Source organism: Vidua macroura, chromosome 7, assembly GCF_024509145.1.
Source record: "Vidua macroura isolate BioBank_ID:100142 chromosome 7, ASM2450914v1, whole genome shotgun sequence".
Lineage (NCBI taxonomy): Eukaryota > Metazoa > Chordata > Aves > Passeriformes > Viduidae > Vidua > Vidua macroura.
In genome coordinates this window covers 35,463,363-35,482,847 of record NC_071577.1, presented here as the reverse complement: position 1 = coordinate 35,482,847, position 19,485 = coordinate 35,463,363, and the positions used below count along the sequence as shown (strand labels likewise).

Genomic DNA, 19,485 nt, shown 5'->3' with positions numbered 1-19,485 from the left:
GCTAAGGAAGGCAGGAGCCTTCCTTGAAATGGAAAATGTAAACCCCCTCCCTCCAAATTATTACAATTTTGAAATTAAGGGGGCTCTCAGGCAAAGATATGGGAATAGGAATAACAGTTCTTTACTAGGGAAGAAAATAAAAAAAAAATTTAAAATGCAGTAATACAAAACAACCCTGCCAGAGTCAGAACATGCCCTGGCAGCCTGTGGGTCAGGGTGGTGGCAGCAGTCCCATTCCATGGTGGCTCAGCCCTCCTGCAGTGCCAGCTGTGCTTCTGCTGGAGCAGGGATCCTGGACAAGGCTGGAGTTTTCCTCTGAAGCTCCAGGGCTGCTGGAGATGGGCCTTGTCTTCCTCTGGTAATGCAGTGGAGAAGAAAGCTGCTCCACTGGGAACGCAGTGAGCAAAGGCTGCTGTGGTGTTGCAGGAGTCAGATTGTATCCAGGTAGGAATGCTTGGCTCCTCCCCTGGGCAGAGCCTCTCCCCATGGGATGATGAAATTTCCTCAGCCATGCAAGGACACTCCCTGGCCATGAACAGAAGAGATCTCCTGGAGGGAGGATTGGTTTGTGGAAGTGATAAAGAAAACTGCCAAATGAACCGAAGACAACTGCCCCACCTCTGACACATGACAAATAGAATGCACACCCCAGCTAAATCTTTCAACCTAAGACCCAAGGCGTGTGTGTCCTGGAACGAGAAGCGTTTGTGTTGAACAGAACACGGGGTAGGGGCGGCACTTTGGGTGACTCTTGTCAGACTCTGTGTTGGTGTTCACTCCAGGCAGCCAGGTCCCAGGGCCCCCAGACATCGCCCTCTCGGCCTGCCAGGTGGATCTGCTGCCGGAGCCCTGCTCGGGGAGCAGCTGTGCAGCAGCCACGGTGACAGTGACAGCCGTGACGGACTTCGCGCAGGACGGGAACCGCGTCAGCCGCATCAGCGCTCAGCCAGCCGCACCCAGGGATTTGCTCTGGAGGGCTTACACACCCAGGGATGTGAAGGTTAGGTCCTGAAATCAGTTGGAAAATGTGGCAAATCTAAATGAGTGTCTTTTATTTTATTTTCTTATTTCCTTTTTTTTTATTTTATTTTTTTCCCATTCTTTTCCAAAGAAAATAAAAATTTAGGATGATTGTTATAATGGTTTGGGTTGGAAGGGACCTTAATGACAATCCAGTTCCACCCCCTGCCATGGGCAGGGACATCTTCCACTGTCCCAGGTTGCTCTAAGCCCCATCCAACCTGGCCTTGGACACTTCCAGGGAAGGGGCAGTCACAGCTTCTTTGGGCACCCTGTGCCAAGGCCTCCCCATCCTCACAATAAAGATTTTTTTTCTAATATCTGATCTAACCCTGCCCTCTGTCAGCACAATAAAGCAAAACAGTCACTTTACACACCAAGAAAATTAATGTGGAATTCCCTGTGATTTGACAGATTTAGTTTTGATTATTAGTCAGCCCATCAGTAAAGCCAAGAGCTGGAACACAGAGTTACCAGGAGTGCTTCTGTCCACTGGAAAAGGGAAGTGGGAAAACATGGGTTAGAGAACTAACACCTTTTTGAGAAGGAGAGAGGGGAAAACTGAGGGTTTGGAGAACATTTTCTGAAAAAGCAGAGGAAAGGCAGAGCCTCAGAAAGGAGAGAGGAGAAGGGGATTCAGCAGTGCCATGTTTAATTTGTGACTATGCTATGAATTGCCAGGACACTTTTGATGACACGTGTGGCTGCTCCATCTCCTCATTTATACCACTACAAAATGTCCAAAAAAAAAAAAAAAACAAAAAAAAAAGCAATCAGGAAGGCAAGCCACACTTTCCCTGTAGAAAGCCTGGCTAAAGAAATGTGGTGAGCAAGAACAAGCAAGAACCAGCCCTTTCTCCATGAAGTTATTTCAGGACCTCAGCTGGGAGGTTTGAGAGCTGTAATCCCACTGCCCCAAAAAATTAACCGGAGCACAGATTTGACTGAGCTAAATTTCTCAGAGTAGGGGCATATCCAAGCTGGCATATCTTAAGTAACTGAAAACAACCCCCCAGTGAAATCCACAAATTCCCTGCCCTAATTTTTGTGGATTTTGTCATGAGAGAATAATATTAAACTGGACCAAAAGAATGTTTGTCTTCAAAGGTAAAATGCCTAGCATGGGTGTATAACATTTCATCTCCAGAACTGGCTTCTTTTTAAGATTCTTAAACCAGAAATTGCAGCTAATTCAGCATCGTGCACTCATACACTCATATTTTTTTCTTGAAATTACAAATGCTTTCATTAAAATATGAAGATGCATCAAGTGTGAAATTGAATAAATCAATTTTAATAATAAATTCCATTTATCTCTGTTAAAACTTGATCTATGGAAACATAATAGACAATACTTCCCTCCCCCCCATTTTCCCGTTGCTGCTTTGTAGTTAATTAGACGCCTTAATGTAACATAGTTCTTGCAACATAGCAAGAAAAACTCCATGTATTAAAATCCACGTAATCTTTAATCCTTCTGACTTTTTCAGATATTTTTGATTTATCTGAAAATTGAACAGAAATGGTGGGCAGAACATCCTGACACACCTAGATACCTGTAAATGGGATTTCCTCAGCAAACTACTCCTGCCTCCAACCAGGAATTGTGTCTTCTGATGGCATCATGAAAGAAGGAGCAGAGCAGGAAGGGCCACATGGATTTGTTTGTGCTAATCTTTGACTTAGGAAGTGTGAGTCTGAGGAGAAAAGGGGAAAATTCTAAGACACTTCATATCACACAGTAAATCCAAATGATACAGCTGACACCAGATCAAAAAGTTGTTCAAAGAGGGGTTAATTTTTTCAGTCCTCAAGACCATCATTCTAAAAGTTTGGTGTGCCAGACACAGGTGGGCATCTAAGTGTTTCTGTGTCATGGTTAAGGGGCATTTTGAAATACAGATGATGTATTGCCGTAGGTGAACTGAAGTTCTATCTTCACCCTCTAATTCATTTATTTAATTTCAGTCCTGTTCCCAAAAGCCAGGTTCTGCTTTGTCACTGAAAGACTGCACAGGGATATAGCAGCCATCCTTCTTCCCTGCTCCATGGATCCTGGTAGAACTAACTGAAATGCACCTCTGGACTCCGCTTGGGCAAGGAGGGAGCAAAGAATTAACAGCCCTGGCCGAGAAATCAGTCTGTCAGGATGGATAATGGAAAACCATAACACTCCATCACTCCCACCAGTATGACTGGGAGCTCTTCATATCACAAATCACTGCACAACCCAGTCCTGCATTTTTGGGAACTGGTCAGCAGAGCACTCAGCCATTCAAAAAACACCCTCTTGAGCAGAGCTGGCAAAGTGGGCCCAGAACTGCCTGAGATTCGGGTGTTACAGCTGCAGAGCCCTGCCTCTGGCTTCTGCAGGCACATCTGCTCCCTGCAGGGTATCAGGGCTCTCACAGCTCCTCTGTGACCCAGCTGGTGCCAAGCAGTCAAGGGCTGATGCAGATGAAGATCCCTGTAGCTGTAATAGATTCTTTCCTGTTTCACCCACATACTTAAAGCACTGTGGTTTGGAGCCTCCTCATCAATATCTGATCAATATCCACATCAAATAGATAAATCAGCCATTGGGATGCTGTAATGGGAAATCTGAGGTCAAATTAGGGGACAGGCAGCTACTACTAAAACATGCTAATGTTACTTAATTACAGCATACCTTTTTACCATACTTCAGGCATTAAAATTAGTACAATGTAATGAGCATTCTATTCTCTGGTAATTTCAGTGAATGATCTGCTCCTTAGCAAAAAGTTTTAATAAAAAAGCTTCAGCTTTTCCCAAATAAAGGGAGACATTACATCAGATGAACAGAAACACTTTGCACTCCCTCATTGGCTATGATTAAACTCTGTTGTTTGAAAGCGAAGCCTATTTTGTGTCCCCATCTGCAATCATGTTTCAGATGTCAGATTGTAGTTTGTACTTAACCCGTGAATCTGCCCCTAATGTTTTGTGAGTAACAGTAATGAAGGAAAACTGCTGTGTGGACTGTATTCATTACACATTTCATTTTAACTAGGTCACAGTTCGAGACCTCCCAACAGGGAACTGCTACTCTTTCACTGATCCACACATTATCACATTTGATGGATGGTGAGTATTTTACTTTGAAATAATTTGGCTCAATTACTGCAGTTATCAGTTTCTGGATGTGGCATGCATTTGGGTTTACATTAGAATATCAAAAAAACATTGAACAGGTTTTCTTACAATGAGGAATGTACTCCTTCAACAGCACAAGTGGTTTCCTTCCAGCTGTGTACTCCTTTTAACAAGAGGACTAGAAATGGATTAATCTTTGAGAAGCAATGGGTTTGAGTCTGAATAATTTCTACAAGACAAAGGTCAGGTTCCAAAATGTTCTTCAAATAGAACCATCACTAGTGGCTTTGTGAGGGTGTCTACACCACAAGTCGTTGTGTTAGTGACAGCCCAGTGCCACCCAAGTGATGTGTTATGTCACCAGGGCAGCACAGCACACAGGGACAGCCCTCCCAGGAGTTTAGCAACATCTGCTGCAAAGGCACTCATCAGAAGGATGCTCTTGATTTCTTCTGTTTCCAGTGCTGATTTATGTCCAGCTGGAGTTGACAATCATAAACACAACTGAAAAACCCCAAAAGGATGGCTCTAATGTCTTAGATAAAAAAAGTACAGAAATTATAAGTGTCAAATATCAGGAGAAGAATGCAAAAATAAAGTTGTACATCCTCCTGTAGTGTCCAAATGTCCTCCTGATTTACCCAGCAATAAGCTACTTAAAGACTTATTGAGCCAAAGTGGTGCCTTGTGTTTGACAGCCTGTACTGTATAGAACTTTTCCACATTTAACGCCCCTAATCATTAATGAATCTGTTTATCCCAGCTAACTGGCATCACTGAAATTTTTTTAAATTTGCACCTGGCACATTTCATCCAATGTTGCAAATATTTCAGATGACATTCCAATTTTGTCACTCCACCATTAACCTCCTGATGGCACAGACAATGACTTTGGGTGCACAGCATCCACAAGGGCTTAGCAGGCGTGAATTTCTGCTATCCTGATATCCCAATTTCAGTCCAACATGCTCTGGAGGTGGCATCTGAAATGATGTCAAAGCTGGAGAAATCTGTTGATGAACTGTGAGTAAGAAAGGCAGTGACTCCATTAAAGGTTACACTTCTGCTTCTAACAAAGATTTCACATAAGTTGGGCAGTCTGAGAGGAGATTAACTCTGCTTATCCATGGTTTCCCAGTCCCCCTTCTGCTTTGCTGAACAGCATTTAAATGTGGCCAGAAACTTGTTTCATACAAGTTTGGGTACTTTTCTTTCATTGGAAGCTTCATTAGAGCTGCAAGAGGTTCAAAGATATTCCCATACCTCATGTAGCTGCAATTATTTCAACTCTGGGGTATTAAACTATATCTGAGTATTATTTCAAACCTCTCTATACATTTATATTCTAAAATACTCCCTTTTGATTTAAGGCTGGGAACAGGCAGTGATCTGTCAGATTCTTGGGTTTAGGGAGTTATAAATAGCTGAAAAAATACCTCTTGGAATGGGGACACACTTCCAGCCATGTAGCACATTTTTACATTGCTTCCATGGGGAAAAAAGGTCTAAAACCAAATAAAGCAACTTTATTTGAATAACTCATTTTTTAATCCTATTGTTGATATCACACAGAAATGCTTCTAAGCAATTTATGTTCTATTCTGATCCAGGGAGTTTGGAAAAGCCCACCTGTCTGTGTCATCCTGCCTCAGAGTCACATAGACTCAAAAGAGGAAAAACCCAGGATCAGCTTGGCCCCTCAAAAGCTGCACATTTTTCCTTGTGCTCTGTCCAGTGCAGCTTTAAATGAGGCACATTGATGGGGCTTCGTCCACCTCAATAACTAGGTTATTTCCCTAAGATGTATCAGCTCTTGATATTCAGCCAAGTTTCTTACCCATCATTTCACAGTCCCATTACTCCTACTTATATTCCCATTTATTATTGTAAATAATTTCTCTTTCAATTATTATAATGATTAGGCTACCTTATTACATATCAGTTAAGCAACTTCTCTGACTGCCTATCCAAAACAATTGTTACCACGTTAGCAAATGATTTTTAAGCTCTGTCTTTAAGGAGTGAGGAAAGCAATCCCTGCTTCTGTCCTGGTACAAAACTATAATCTGAAGGCAAAGGCTGACACAGAGGTCTGGAAGGGAAGCATTCCCCTTTTTTTCATGGAAGGGAATCTGGTGGAAAAATGTGTTTGAAATGAGAACCTTTTTGTGGTTTCAAAATTTTAACTAAAATCATTAAAAATTTAAAATTTAACTTCAATAAAAATATTTATTTGAACAAATTTGGAAAATTGAAAAATGGTACAAAAAACAAAAGACTGGAAGTGTTTTTCTTATTGGCAGTACAATTTTCTTACTGAAATGGCCACTTCCAATGTAATTTTAACTTCTATTGTGATGTTTCCAATGGTTTTAATCTGACATAGTGAGCTCACATTACATCTGAGGTAGTTAGCTATTCATTAAAGAGCTGAAATACCCAACTCCCACTCCTTAATAACACTCCCCTTTCCTGTGCCTCCTGCTAATATATGTCTATAGGAATATTTATCTTGCAATATTTTCATTCTTTTCACCAAAGGCAGTGACTGAAAATCAAAGAAGAATGTGTCATATTTTACAGCATAAGCACAATCAATTTGTGTATATTGGAGCGTAGATGTGAAATAATGTTAATTATACCAGCTAAAATCCAGAGAGAGCACTTCCTTTTATAGCAAAGTACCTTCTAAATTAAACAAATGGGAAAGCCTGGTAAAGCAAAAGTATAGCCCTCATTACTGGTTATGGCACATTATAAATATAAAAGCTTTTCATGCCATAAATCGCAGATTCTTAAGTATGAAGTACTAGCTTAAAACTAAATATGCAGAAAATCCTTTTAGGGTAAAGTAAAAAGGGAATTTTTTTTTTTTTTTTTGATTGGGGAACTATATACATCATTCATGTTATTTTGCATTTTACCTCACAAAAAATAAGGTTAAAAGATTTTTCAGACTTCTCAAAAATTTACACTAATCTATATTATCCCAGCAATATTATCACCAAGGAAATGGCACCATTTGCCTGTTGGCTTTAATGACTTTCATCACAGGAGCCCACAGCTAAGTCTTGGGCATGAGTAGCCCTGCCAGGTGCTGGGGTTTTGATAGTCTTCAGCAGTTTAGTTGTCCCCAGGCATCCAGTGCCTGCTGAATACAACCCAACATCTGCTCTGAGAGCAACGTGATGGGATGAACATGCTTGAAAGCAGATAACATCCTTCAGCATCACCCAGCTCTTCATAGGGTCAAGCCTACCACGGAATAGTTCCTAGAAGCAAAGAAAGAAGGAGCCTGGAGTGTCATGCCAACAAATCAAATCATTTGGTGGCAAAGCTGTGGTGGAAAACTTTCAGAAAAGACCACAAAAACCACTGAATTAATACAAAGGTAAAGTGCAGCTTGGTGGAGAGGAAGTGCAGGATGTGAGTTAATTGAACACTACTAGGACGTAGTTGTTTACATATGTCTATACCCCCTTCTGTCCCTCTCTTAGGATTTACCAACAGAAATTATTTCTATAGAAGCTCACTGCCATAACCAAACACTCGGGAGTGTTTTGTAATTACTGGATAAAGAGCATAACTCGAGCCATGACTTTGTGCCAGGACAAGAACTTGCTTCCCCCCTTGGAAAACAATCTAAGCACACAGAGGGGGAGGGAGGGAAGCCCTTTTCACCCAGTCTGCCCATTGCTGCAGACTATCAGGGAAGCAGGATGGGGAAGTGCATTTTGGAGGGAGATTTAGACACAAACAGTGGTGCCTGGTTCACAAAGAACACGCAGAACTCCCTTGTGCAAGAGCTGCTCTAAGCCTACTTCAAGCATTTAGCACTACAGGCAACTCCAAGGTTGTCCAAAGAATCATTATCACAATTACAGTTGTATAAACATCACAAAAGTTTACCTGACTACATCCAATTATCCATTCAACTGATTCTAAGGTGCCTGAAAGCTCTAATTTAGGCACGGTGCAGGTTCGTTATGTGCTATGCAATCTATGCCATGACTTAATTGAAGGACTCAGAGTGACTTCCAGGAGGGTTGGATTGGATCCACTGTCAGTGATTATTAAGCAATAAATAGCTCCCCTGACTGCAATGACATTTATATGCATATGCAAAAAGAGCCTTCTTTACCAGACAGACGTGATTAGTCTGGGTACAGCCAATCTGATGCCTGATTTCCCATCAGCCTCCTTAAACACCTCTCCTTCTAAACTGATTCTGGAGAAGGAAACTGTGGAAGCTGCTCTCATAAAATATCCTCTTCCTCCCCCACAAAGATATCCAAATGGAGCGAGTACTAGAGGTTTAAAGAGATTTTCTATTTTTTATGTTGTCCTCAGTTCTGATCAATTGTAGCAGCACCATCTATGCAGTGTAATACAGGATTTATATATCTGATTAGAAAATAGGATGAAACAGAACCATTCAATATCTTATCACTTTATGGCCAACCTAAGTTTTTCAAGATGAAAGATAAAGTCAGATGTTTTTTTCTATCAAAGAAAAGGAGCTGGAGTTTAAATTTTTTACTGTGTTTTAAGCTACAAAGTTATCTATGGCTTTTTTTTCTGAAGAGGAGCAAAACACAGAAATATACATGTGAAAAAGTCACAGTTTGCAAGCCATTTGTTCCTCTGCATAAGAAACATTAATGGCCTGAAACAATGTGGATGTTTTTATGGCACTGTTTAAAAAATAATCCTGTTACTTAGTAGAAACATTTTATACATTCCTTTTAATGTTTTTTATTGTAGAAAATAATAAAGCTTATTATTATAAGCTTATAGTTTAGTTTCCATATTAGTTAATTTCATTAAAATTTAGTTTAAACCTAATCACAGTGCCTTAAAAGAAAGCAGAATAATCCATTGTTTTTAAAGATGGAAGTTGTTGGCTTATAGAGAGAAAACATCAACAACAAATATTAAGTATATGGCTACTATATCCTTTTATATAACAGAATAAAAGAGAATGAAAATGAGACAAGTTTATGGAGTGAGAGCACAAAGAACAAGGAGAAAAGGATCCTCTCACAGGCCTCTGTTGTAGAAACCCCGGAGGTTGCAGATGGTTCATGCAGAGGCCAAACACTTGCAAAGTTATTAAATTTATCCTGCTCTTGCTTCACCCAGATGGAGCAGGGACGTTCCTTATAGGAAAGAATGAAAGTCCTAAATTGCTCTCCACGCTGGCTTGTGCTGACTGCTGATCCACTGAGTGTGAAAGTTGTGCTTAGGGGCAAGTCGTTGAGGGGGAGGAACAAACTTCATTTTAGCTGGCTTTCAGTAGAATCCCAGATTTTCACTGGAAGCCTTTACCTAACCACAGCCAGACTTGTAAAATTTGGTGATTAGTCACAGAAGAGGTTATTTGAGCACTGATTTCCCTTTGAAGAACATTGTGCTCTAAAAGCAACCAGTTGGAACCAAAATATATTTATTAAGACCTGGAGGCAGGAAACTTCTTCCCATTTGCTTTATATCAAATGTTTACCCTTTTTTATCTATGCCCATTGCCATGGCAGCAGCTGGGACACAACTCCTGCTTTTCACAGGAATTCTTATGCACTTCCAGCTAACAACTGCCGCGGCGTTCCCTTGGATACAGAGCCAGAGAAACTCTTCCCCACGTGTGCTCTTCCCTCCTCCAAGGCCAGCCAGCACTCTGCTCTAATTATGGAGTATGAGTGCCAGCAAACACCCGACACAGGTGTGGCAGCAGCTCTCTGGCCACAGAGAGCAGGCACAGACTTTCCCAGGCATTTTCCTGGGCAAGGCTGTGAGAAAATCAGAGAAAAGAATGAGAAACAATTCTTATCTCCACTTGTTGCACCTGCTGTTGTGTGCATGTAGAATGTGTCATGGAGATTTGTTTACCAAAAAGTGATTTCTTAATTAGACACTGGATGGTGTTTAAATTAATTGACCAATTAGGTCAAAGCTGTATCGGACTGGCTGTAAGGGATACTGAGTTTCCTAATGAGTATAGTATAATATAGTATAGGATGATTTAATAAAGCAATTGATCAGCCTTCTGCAATCATGGAGCCAGTGCTAATTATTACCCGCTGGGGGCCTGGGCGACACACAGGTACATGCTGAGGGCGTCTAACCCTGTCTGGTTTTGTTTCTTTGTGGCTGTTCAGGCGCTACGACAGCCATAAAATCGGGACGTTCCTGCTGTGCCGCAGCGAGTCGCGGGCGTTCGAGGTGTACATCCGGCAGTGGGATTGTGGCGGCCACCGCTCCGCCACCGCCTGCAACTGCGGGGTGGCTGCACGAGAAGGGGGTGACACCGTGGTGCTGGACACCTGCAATGGCCACTTTCAGGACAGCGGGCCCCAGCTGACCATCAAAAGCACCGAGGCATCGCCACAAGTGAAAATCCTGAAGTCCTACGGAGGCAGGAAAATAACAGTACGTGCGTGGACGGTTGAGCGCTCTTGTGGTGGTTGTGCTTTGAGAACACGCGTTTGATATTTCTGAATTATCAATGAAGTTGCTACGAAAATATCTGAAGCCATTAGAGCGCCTCCAGCCAAATGTACTGCAAAACGAGGGGCAGGGTTAAAGTGTTGGTTTAGCAAACTGTAAAACAAAACAGAACAAATACCTCTTGAAATTTCTTGGCGACACAGCGGAGCTCTGATAGCACTGCTTACTCTCTGCAGCACGGCAGCCCACTCCGTGTTTGCTTATGCCAGGCACTACCCAACCACATCACATAAAGCAAATTTCTTTGCAGAGCTCAAGATATAAATATGCAAGGAAAGATCACAGGTAGCAGAGTAATGGAGTTTTTGAGTGGAGCAGTAAGACACTATTAGTCAGATCCAGAGAGCCCCCAAAAGCTATGGAAATGGGCTGTAAATGTGCAACATTTGCCGTAACATAAAGCATTTGCCTAAACAAATATATGGCCACAACTTACTTTGCATAAGTATTGCTTATCCACACTAATATACTGAAATCACTAGAAAAATAAGAGCAGGCTGCACCAGGGGTTTTGGTAAGGAAAAGAGCCACAAATTATGGTCAAGAAGATAATTTTATCCTAGAGCTGTATCATCAAGATTTATTGCCATGAAATGTTTTGGATGAAGATCCGTCCGCAGCAGAGCCAGAATGATGCAGGAAGTGCCTGTGCTTGGCTCTCCTTGTGCTCTCACTTGGAATAGACCTCAGGAAGGTAGTAATTGAAAGTCTGTTAATTATAGAATACAGAAAAAGCAGGAATCAAGCTGTCATTTCATTTTGCAACTGAATGCAATATAATTACTGTTTTATTACTAGGATAATCTTAGCAAGGAATCCCTATTCTCATTTACACCTGAGGTAAAACTCGGGGAAACAAATCAGGGCAGACTGGGGACACAATATGAATCCTGCTGTGACGTGAGTGGGAATCTACAGGAACTGTGCAGCAGTGAACAAGATCCCTGAGCACACCACCGAGCTGGGTGCATCCCAATTCTCCCAGCACTTGTCCATCATTATCCTCATGCAGCTCAGGAACTGGCTCCCACAACGTTCAAGGAGGATTGGAATGGGGCTGGGTCATGCAAAGTGGCAGCTTCCAGCAGGCAGCCACTAAATAACTCTGCAGACTGAGGTCTCAAAAAACCTTCTTTGAAGCCTCAATTAGCAGCATTAAATCCAGCTGGGATGCGTTGCCCCAGGCAACAGGAAGGGAAAGGGTTAGAGCCCTCCAAACTCCCAAAATAAATCCACACCTGGAAATATTAATCTGGACAGTGCAGAAGACTAAGCAGCTCATGCAGTTCTGATTGCAAGGGTTTTACATGCAGCCCTCTAGAAAAAGCCTGAAGTAATGGGGAACTAAAATGGGCAGAATTAAAATTTAGTGAAGCCAAATTCTGAGTAAACTCTGGATTCAAGCACGAGAATAAAAATATGAGCTTGTTACGCCTTCACAGATATGAGTAGATTTGATGGTGAGGAACTTCAAAGGGACCAGAAAATCCCCACCCAAAATAAAGGAAAACAAAGGACATTATTTGGATGAATAAATTATATTTAGGCAGGGGCCACTTAAAAAAGGAAAATCGTTCTTTTGAAATTATTATAATGAGATGTTTGCAACTCTAATGTATTTTTTAAGATTAACTTAAAATGTTTAATTTTGGATAAAAAGAAAGTATTAATGCTACTTATCAGGGTAGTAAGTTTCTACTCCCTCTCCAGGCCCAGATAATTTTCAAATAGTTTTTTTAACCTGTAAAAATACAGCAAATAAAAAAAAAAATCAGTTGAACAGATATTTTCTTTTTGCTTTTTTTTTTTTTCCTTCTTATTATTTGGTTAGTAAACCAATCTGAAAAATCCATTATCCACACAGTTACTTCTTGTTTTGAACCCTGCCAGGTTGTTTTTTTTTTTCCTTTTAAAGGTCAGTGTAAGCCTACCACTAGTCCTTTAATGAGAAAATTGCTTTATCCACTTTAAAACACAATCATTTTCTGGATAATCCAGCCTTGGAAAATGAAACAATTGTCAGGAAAAAAGATATTTTTCAATCTCGGCAGTTTCTCTAAAAAAAGTTATTATTATGAAATTATTAATATGAAAGACACAAAGGTGGCCTTATTGTCATGGTAGCCACTTCAAAAATTAGCTGGTAACTTACCACTGAGAAAACTTCAATGGATGCAAATATTAATTTAAGAAGAAAGTACTCATGGAGTTATATATTTATGTAATGCTATCAGATATTAATGCCATGGAATCTGAAAGCAAGCTAAATAATAGCACAAATAAATATTTATAGTGTTTCTAAGTGATCTTAAATTACCTCTGCCATCGCTAACGTCCTGCTTTGAAATTTTCGCTTATGGAAATAGACGTTTTTTATTGCATAAAAAGCTTGGTAAGAGCTTCAATTCACTGGGGCTTTTTCTTTTCCTGCCTCTTCAGATCCTGTTCCCTTCGGGAGCATTTGTTCGAGCGGACCTGAGCGAGTGGGGAATGGGTGTGACAGTGAGGACACCGGGCAGGGACTTCAACAGCACGCGGGGCTTGTGTGGCCTCTTTGATGGGATGGCTCACAACGACCTCAACAACGTGCCCGAGGAAGACTTCATAGAGGAGTGGAGGTACAAAGCCACAGAGATCCCACCCAGGAGAGGCTCCTAGCAGTGTTCCACATGGCCTTGATGGGTTTATTTCATTCAGACTCCCCTAATGGCCTGACAGAGAGATCTCCTTAAGCTAAGGGAGAAGCCTGAAGACCCATCTCCATCCCAGCAGCACGGGGCTTAATTTTCAGTCAGCACAAAACACATCAGGGGTTACCAAGAGAGAAGTTTTACATTCACAAGTGATGCCATGTTAACAGCTGTGTTAAGATCCCTCTCAGCTGTTAAAAAAAAAATGCAGTTTTCACCCACACTTGAAAATGTAGGTAACTGATGATAGGGATTAATTAAGGGTTTCGTATTTCTCTTGTTCTTTTATTCCTGAACGCTAATTACAATATATGAGTATAGATTAAATGTTACATTTTGATAAAGGCTGGTACCATGCTAAAACCTAATATCAACTCTACTAATGATGACAGTGAGCTCTGAAAACTTGTGCTTTCTGGGACAGATGGTCTGGAAACAGAGCCAGGTGTCTGACTCTGACATCTCCCTGTCTCAGTCCCTGTCCCTATCCCTACTCCGGTCTCTATCCCTATCCCACATTTTAATTTCTGTTGCTGAGCTTCAAACATAGGTGTTCCTAAAACCAAAATGGGTTTGCTTGTGTAGCCTGGTTTGTGAAGTAAGGAAAAAGAAGGCAAAATACTGTAACATTGCACTTAATCTGTACATGGGAGCCCAGCACAATCCTGTAGGAACAATGAATTTTTAGACTTCTTACACTTCAGAACACAAACAAGCACCTCTGCCATATTCTAGTTCTATTCAGTGGGTCTAAGTAATGGCTATTTAATGTCTATTTTGGCCTGTCATTATCAATTCTACTATTTTGAATTCAACAGCCATCATCAGCATCCTAATAATGGGGTAATCAGTCAGAGATTGCTTCTGGGAAGGCAAATGGAGAAATATCTTGGTGCAAGAACCAACCAATAACTCACTACCCCAAAAAAGGGCTAAAAGTTCCTTAGGAGAACTTGCTCAAAGCAATTTTGTTGAAAAAGCTGAAGCCAAAACGCAGTGCAAAGGAATTTAGTTATGAAACACTGAGGAGTTTTCTAGGGCTGTGTGATGGAGATTCTTCAGGGAAGGCAGAAGCTCCTGCTAAGTGAGAAGGACAAGAGGGGTGGTGAGTTTCATCTTGCACTACTCCCAAGGATGGATTCTCAAGGACCCCTCAGAACCTGGTTAAAAAACCAAGCCAATAGAGAAACTAAGGTAACCTGCAGAGGAGACTGGATCATTCTCTGATCCACTCACAGAGAAACGGCCCAGTAAAAAACAAAGGCTAGAGGGTGACTTTACTGCTGCTGGTTTTAATTCCATTTTAAATAACTCTGAAAGTGTGCTAGGTTTTCTCCAGCACCTGAAGCTAGTCTGAGTGCCCACCATCTGGCAGTTCAGAGCTTTCCCTGGCTCCCACCTCCCTCAAGCAGCTGCAGGGCCCTGCATGCACAGATCAGTTTTACACACCAGCTTTCCAACACAACTTTTAAACAAGCTTTCCAACACAACTTTTAAACAATAAAACAACATCAGAGCTTCCCAGACACTTAATAGCAACAAGAGAAGAGATGAATTTTCAAACATGTGATTTAAATAGGCAAAATAAAATCTTCAAACATTTAAAAATATACCAAAAAACCAGCAGAAATGCTGTTAAATTCTGGATGCTTTCTCTATAATAGCATCCAACTCAATTAGATGAAAAAAACTTTTTTAGTTCTTCCTGGATTATAGTGGGTGACTCAAAGGAATGATAGTTTGGTCATCTCATGCAGAGGGCACATCTGAGCTCACTGAGGAGCTGCTGGTATGTGCCTGGCTGTGAGGAAGGATGGGGTTTCCATTCTTTCCACACCATACACCCCTGTTCCGTGGACAGGTGCTGACCAAAAGAAGGTAATTGGTTTCATGTAGGATTAACAGAGGATTTTGTTTCAATAAAATATCAAGGCAAAAGAGTTTCATTTTAGTGAAATTTTCATTGGTGGGTTAAGTTTCTGTCCTGATTCTGGACCAGTTTAAGTAGTTGATTTTTTTTTCTTAAATAAATAATATTTACAATAGCCTCTAGTTTATGTAGTATTATATCAAAGGAGGATCTTCTGCTGCTGCCTTAGTCTAGGTTTAAATTTACTTGATGCTGAGTCAGGGAAGCTTCAGGGGCAGATAACCCTTCTATTAGAACCAGAGGAATGGAACGTGAAGGACACTCATTCAGACACTAAAATGTTTTGTCCAAAGGACAAGTCTCTCAATCATCAAAAATGTTTGATTTTCCTAGGCTTCAGGGAAGTGCAGAACAGCTTGTGCATTTCCATGAGCATGAAAACCACCCTTTTGTCTCATACTGTCTCCTGCTGAGCCCACACTTTGGGCAAAACTGTTCCCTAAATGTTTGCACTCATGTTTCAGAAAGATAAATAGGTTCATTTTGACAGTGTCACTGAGATGTTCTATTTAAAAGTTATGATTGTGTCAATGATCAAAATGGTAATATCAAATATGCCATTTAAAATGTATTTCTAACAAACTGGATAAAGGCAATTACAGTTTCCAACAACAGTATCTAGTGTTTGGCTCCCATATGCTGGCGAATGCTCTCACTTTCCTGAAACCCCAACATTCTGGCTGCAAGACAAAATTAATGCCAAAATAATTTTAATTTTTGGTGCTATTTCAAATTTGTCTGGTAATGACATGCTGCCAAATGTTGGGACAAGAAACATATCCTTTCCCATGAAGCTCTAGGATTCCTCTTGTGCTGCACAAATAAGATCAATAAGAGATATGAGATTTCTGAAGAAACTTCAGTCATGGCTGTTTATTCAAACTGAAGTCTCTAGAAGTTTGTCTATCATTAAAGGCTAAATTTAAAAGGGGGAAGAGAATCATCTCAGCTAATATGATAGCCTAGCCCTGTGATCAATAGAGAACTGCTTTGTGTTGAAAGAAAAAAAATCAAAAAAACTCTAGCAGAAGGAAAGAATGAAATGAAGTATGCAAAACAAAAAAAAAAAAAAAAAAGGGGGAAGACATTTTAAAAAGTCAACTATATACATCTTAGAGGGCACAGCAGGCACAGAGATAAAGATGATTTTCATAATGTAGGATTTGAAACAAATACGACTTTTTTGTCATTCTCCAAGAGTTAGCTGTGTCACCCAGGGACAAATCCAGGGCCTTATTTCATGTATAATACACAAAGGGTAACCTGCACCTCAGAGAAAGTCCTGCAAAGAGAAGTCAAGCAGTTAGGCAGCGCTCCAGCAAACCACTTAAACATCTGGTATAAAAAGTCTCCACGAAGTGCTAGAAAACACACAGGACAACTCAAGAAGGGCAGTGCAAAAGTGACTAAAGAAAACAGAGGTTAGATTTAAGCATTTTCTCAAGTACTTTTGTAGATTGAGAATTTTTGCTTACCCTACCCTCAATGAAAGTTTCCTTGTATGATAGACTAATTTGTTGAAAGTTTTCTCCTTCTGATCCCTTCCTATTTTTAAATCAGAATTCCTCCAGGGAAGAGTTTATTTGACAAGACTCCAGCACCCTCTGAAAGGAAGCAAAGGAAAAGTTTCTGCAGATGCCAGAAGGGGAGCACCAAGCCTGTCCCCATGGTAAACACAAAAAATGCCTTTCAGACTCCTTCCCCTGAACCCTCTGGCTGCCATCATGACCCTGTGGACCACAGCTTTGCAATCCCATATCTGGATGTTACACCTGAGTTTGTCACTCACACAGAAACAGACTCAACTTTGAGAAAAGATGCCAAACCACCGACCAAGACTTTTGGTCAAAGATATTTTTCTAGATCAGTCCAAAAGCGAAGAAGCCCCGAGATCCCACTAAAGCTCCTCCCACACAATGTTTCCATGAATAGCAACAGTTCCATTGACTCTACCAAGCCAACAGGAGACCTAAGGAAAGCAAAGAGGCAAGACAAATATTTTAAATATTCATCCTTTCACCCATTGCACGGCCCCGCCCCGAGACACTCAGACAGCTTTGCATATTTTTTCCCCGAGGACTACTTTGAAGGGGTTCGGATGAGATTTCCACTGTCATGGCCCACTCCCAATGGCCTGACTGCCACCAAAGCTCAGGAGATTTGCCACCAAATTCTTGCAAATTCCACCATTGGCTTGGCGTGTAAAGGCCTCCTGGCAAAACACCTGGATGGGGCAATCGATATTTGCTTACTGGACCTGCAGCTCAAGGATGACGTGGCTTGGGCGAGGGCACTGACAGCCCTTTTGGAGAATGAGTGTGAAAGGAGAGTGCTGGGGAGCAGGAAGGGAGAGTTCCCTGTTGGAAACCAGCCATCTGCTTCCCAGGAGGAGATCCTCGCTGCTCTCCGGTGTCCCGCGCTCTGTAACGGCCGCGGACGCTGCACGGAGCTGGGCTGCCAGTGCCTTGGGGGCCACAGCTCCTACGACTGCAGCATCGCCAAAAGTGAGTAAAGCATTCTTTCCATATTGGCGTTATTAGGTGGAACATCTGCACGGAGTTGTCTGCTCTTCAAGCAGCGCTACCAGTAAGGTATTTGATGAATTAGTAATCAGGTTTTGACCTTGAAAAGCCAATCAAAATATCTGGTTGGCTGGTCCTTCACTTTTTTTTGCCTCAGTAACTTTTTAAAAATGGATTTTACAAGCCCCTTAGCAAATTGGTTTTGCAGAAATGATTTTCTTTACATCTGATCCATTACTGGCATGCTGACAAGCAGGCTTCTCACAAAAAAGAGGAGCGTCCTGCTCACCTTGTGGTCAATACTCATGTAAACACTGTAGAGATATGTCTTCTTTTTTTTTTCCTGGTCAAGAGAAAGTAAAGTTTGAATTTCAAACACTATACTAGCAACAAAACAAAATTAAAAGTGACAAAATGAACAAGTAACCCTGCCAAAGCCATCAAATAGTGTCAGTCTAGGGTCAGTCACCATGGCTTAGCTGAGACATCCAAATCTCCAGCCAGTCCCAGGAGCCCAGTGGCACATCTGACACCCCAATGCATTTATTATCAGATATGGGATCACCCATATTCTTCACATTAAACATTACTTCAGTGCATGGGTTTAAAGCAGTTAAAATATATCCTGACATCCTTTTTTTTTTTTGTTAATGACAAGCTAAAATTTGCATAATAACTTCCCAAATATGGAATAATTCGTTCTCTTTCACACAGAGAGTAACTGACACCAGGGACTGAAAAGTGAGTTGAGCAATTTTGAAGCAATTGTCCAACATACAATTCAATGTTTAACTTATTTCTCTGTGATACAGAGGGGTTAGGGGGCTTGCTTAGGCCAAACTTTAAAATTTTATTTTCCTATGGCTGAAATCTCTCAGATTAGAGGAAAATAGCTTCAATATGACCTTTCAAGTAAAAGCTAATGGTACCTTGTCTTCTTGCTGTGACATCAAATATAAACAAGGACAGAGAACAGAGCTCAGCCTGCGATTGCACAGGGAGGTGAGAACTGGAAAACAAACACACATCAGCTGTGGCAAACACTCCCAAAGTCATTGCCTTCCTCTGTCCTGACTGCTTTTTCTGTCTCTTGCTGCCTTTGCCTTGTTCATTTTCAATGTTCAGCTGGACAAGGTGCTGGGTCGTCTTGTCTAGACAATGTTTTTTCCTGAGTTGGAGGAAAATTGAGAATAAAAAAAAACAGAAAAATTAAAACCAAGGTAACAACTGGCTTGCTTAGTGTTCAGGATGTTCTCTCTTGTCTTTGGTATAAATGCAGTAAAGTTAGGAGAAAACTTTACACAATAAATTCATTTCAACATTAACTGTGGAGAGGAAAAAGTACTGCCACAGTCTAGAGTGAATCAATGGCATGAGCTGCAAGGAGGTCCATTATTAAAGATTATTTAATAATCCATTTATTAATGATTTAGAATATTTTTCTATGTATACAAAAATAGAGAAGCTGTTTTATATATATATATATATATATATATATATATATATATATATATATATATGTATATATATTCACCTGATCTTGTGAATGAAATATAAAGCAGATCTATACATACAGCCAGAGGTCGTATCCCCTACAAGGAGAAATAAAATCTTAGTTCTGGCATGCCAATCACCCTGATATTATAATACTAAGAGAAAGGTCATCTAGATAATTTGGTAGAGTCAATCAAGACAAGCCTCCATG

At 40.9% G+C, this 19,485-nt stretch overlaps 1 protein-coding gene across 1 annotated transcript in view; it reads left to right on the top strand.

Annotated features, from left to right (window-relative positions):
• LOC128810364 (von Willebrand factor D and EGF domain-containing protein-like) overlaps nt 1-19,485 on the top strand; it is a 229,814-nt gene that overhangs the window by 62,893 nt on the left and 147,436 nt on the right. The window contains exons 7-11 of the mRNA XM_053983162.1: nt 783-1,000; nt 4,052-4,125; nt 10,290-10,560; nt 13,078-13,256; nt 16,819-17,762. Of these exons, the coding sequence (XP_053839137.1) occupies nt 783-1,000; nt 4,052-4,125; nt 10,290-10,560; nt 13,078-13,256; nt 16,819-17,762 (1,686 nt within the window). The remainder of the gene's footprint in view (nt 1-782; nt 1,001-4,051; nt 4,126-10,289; nt 10,561-13,077; nt 13,257-16,818; nt 17,763-19,485) is intronic.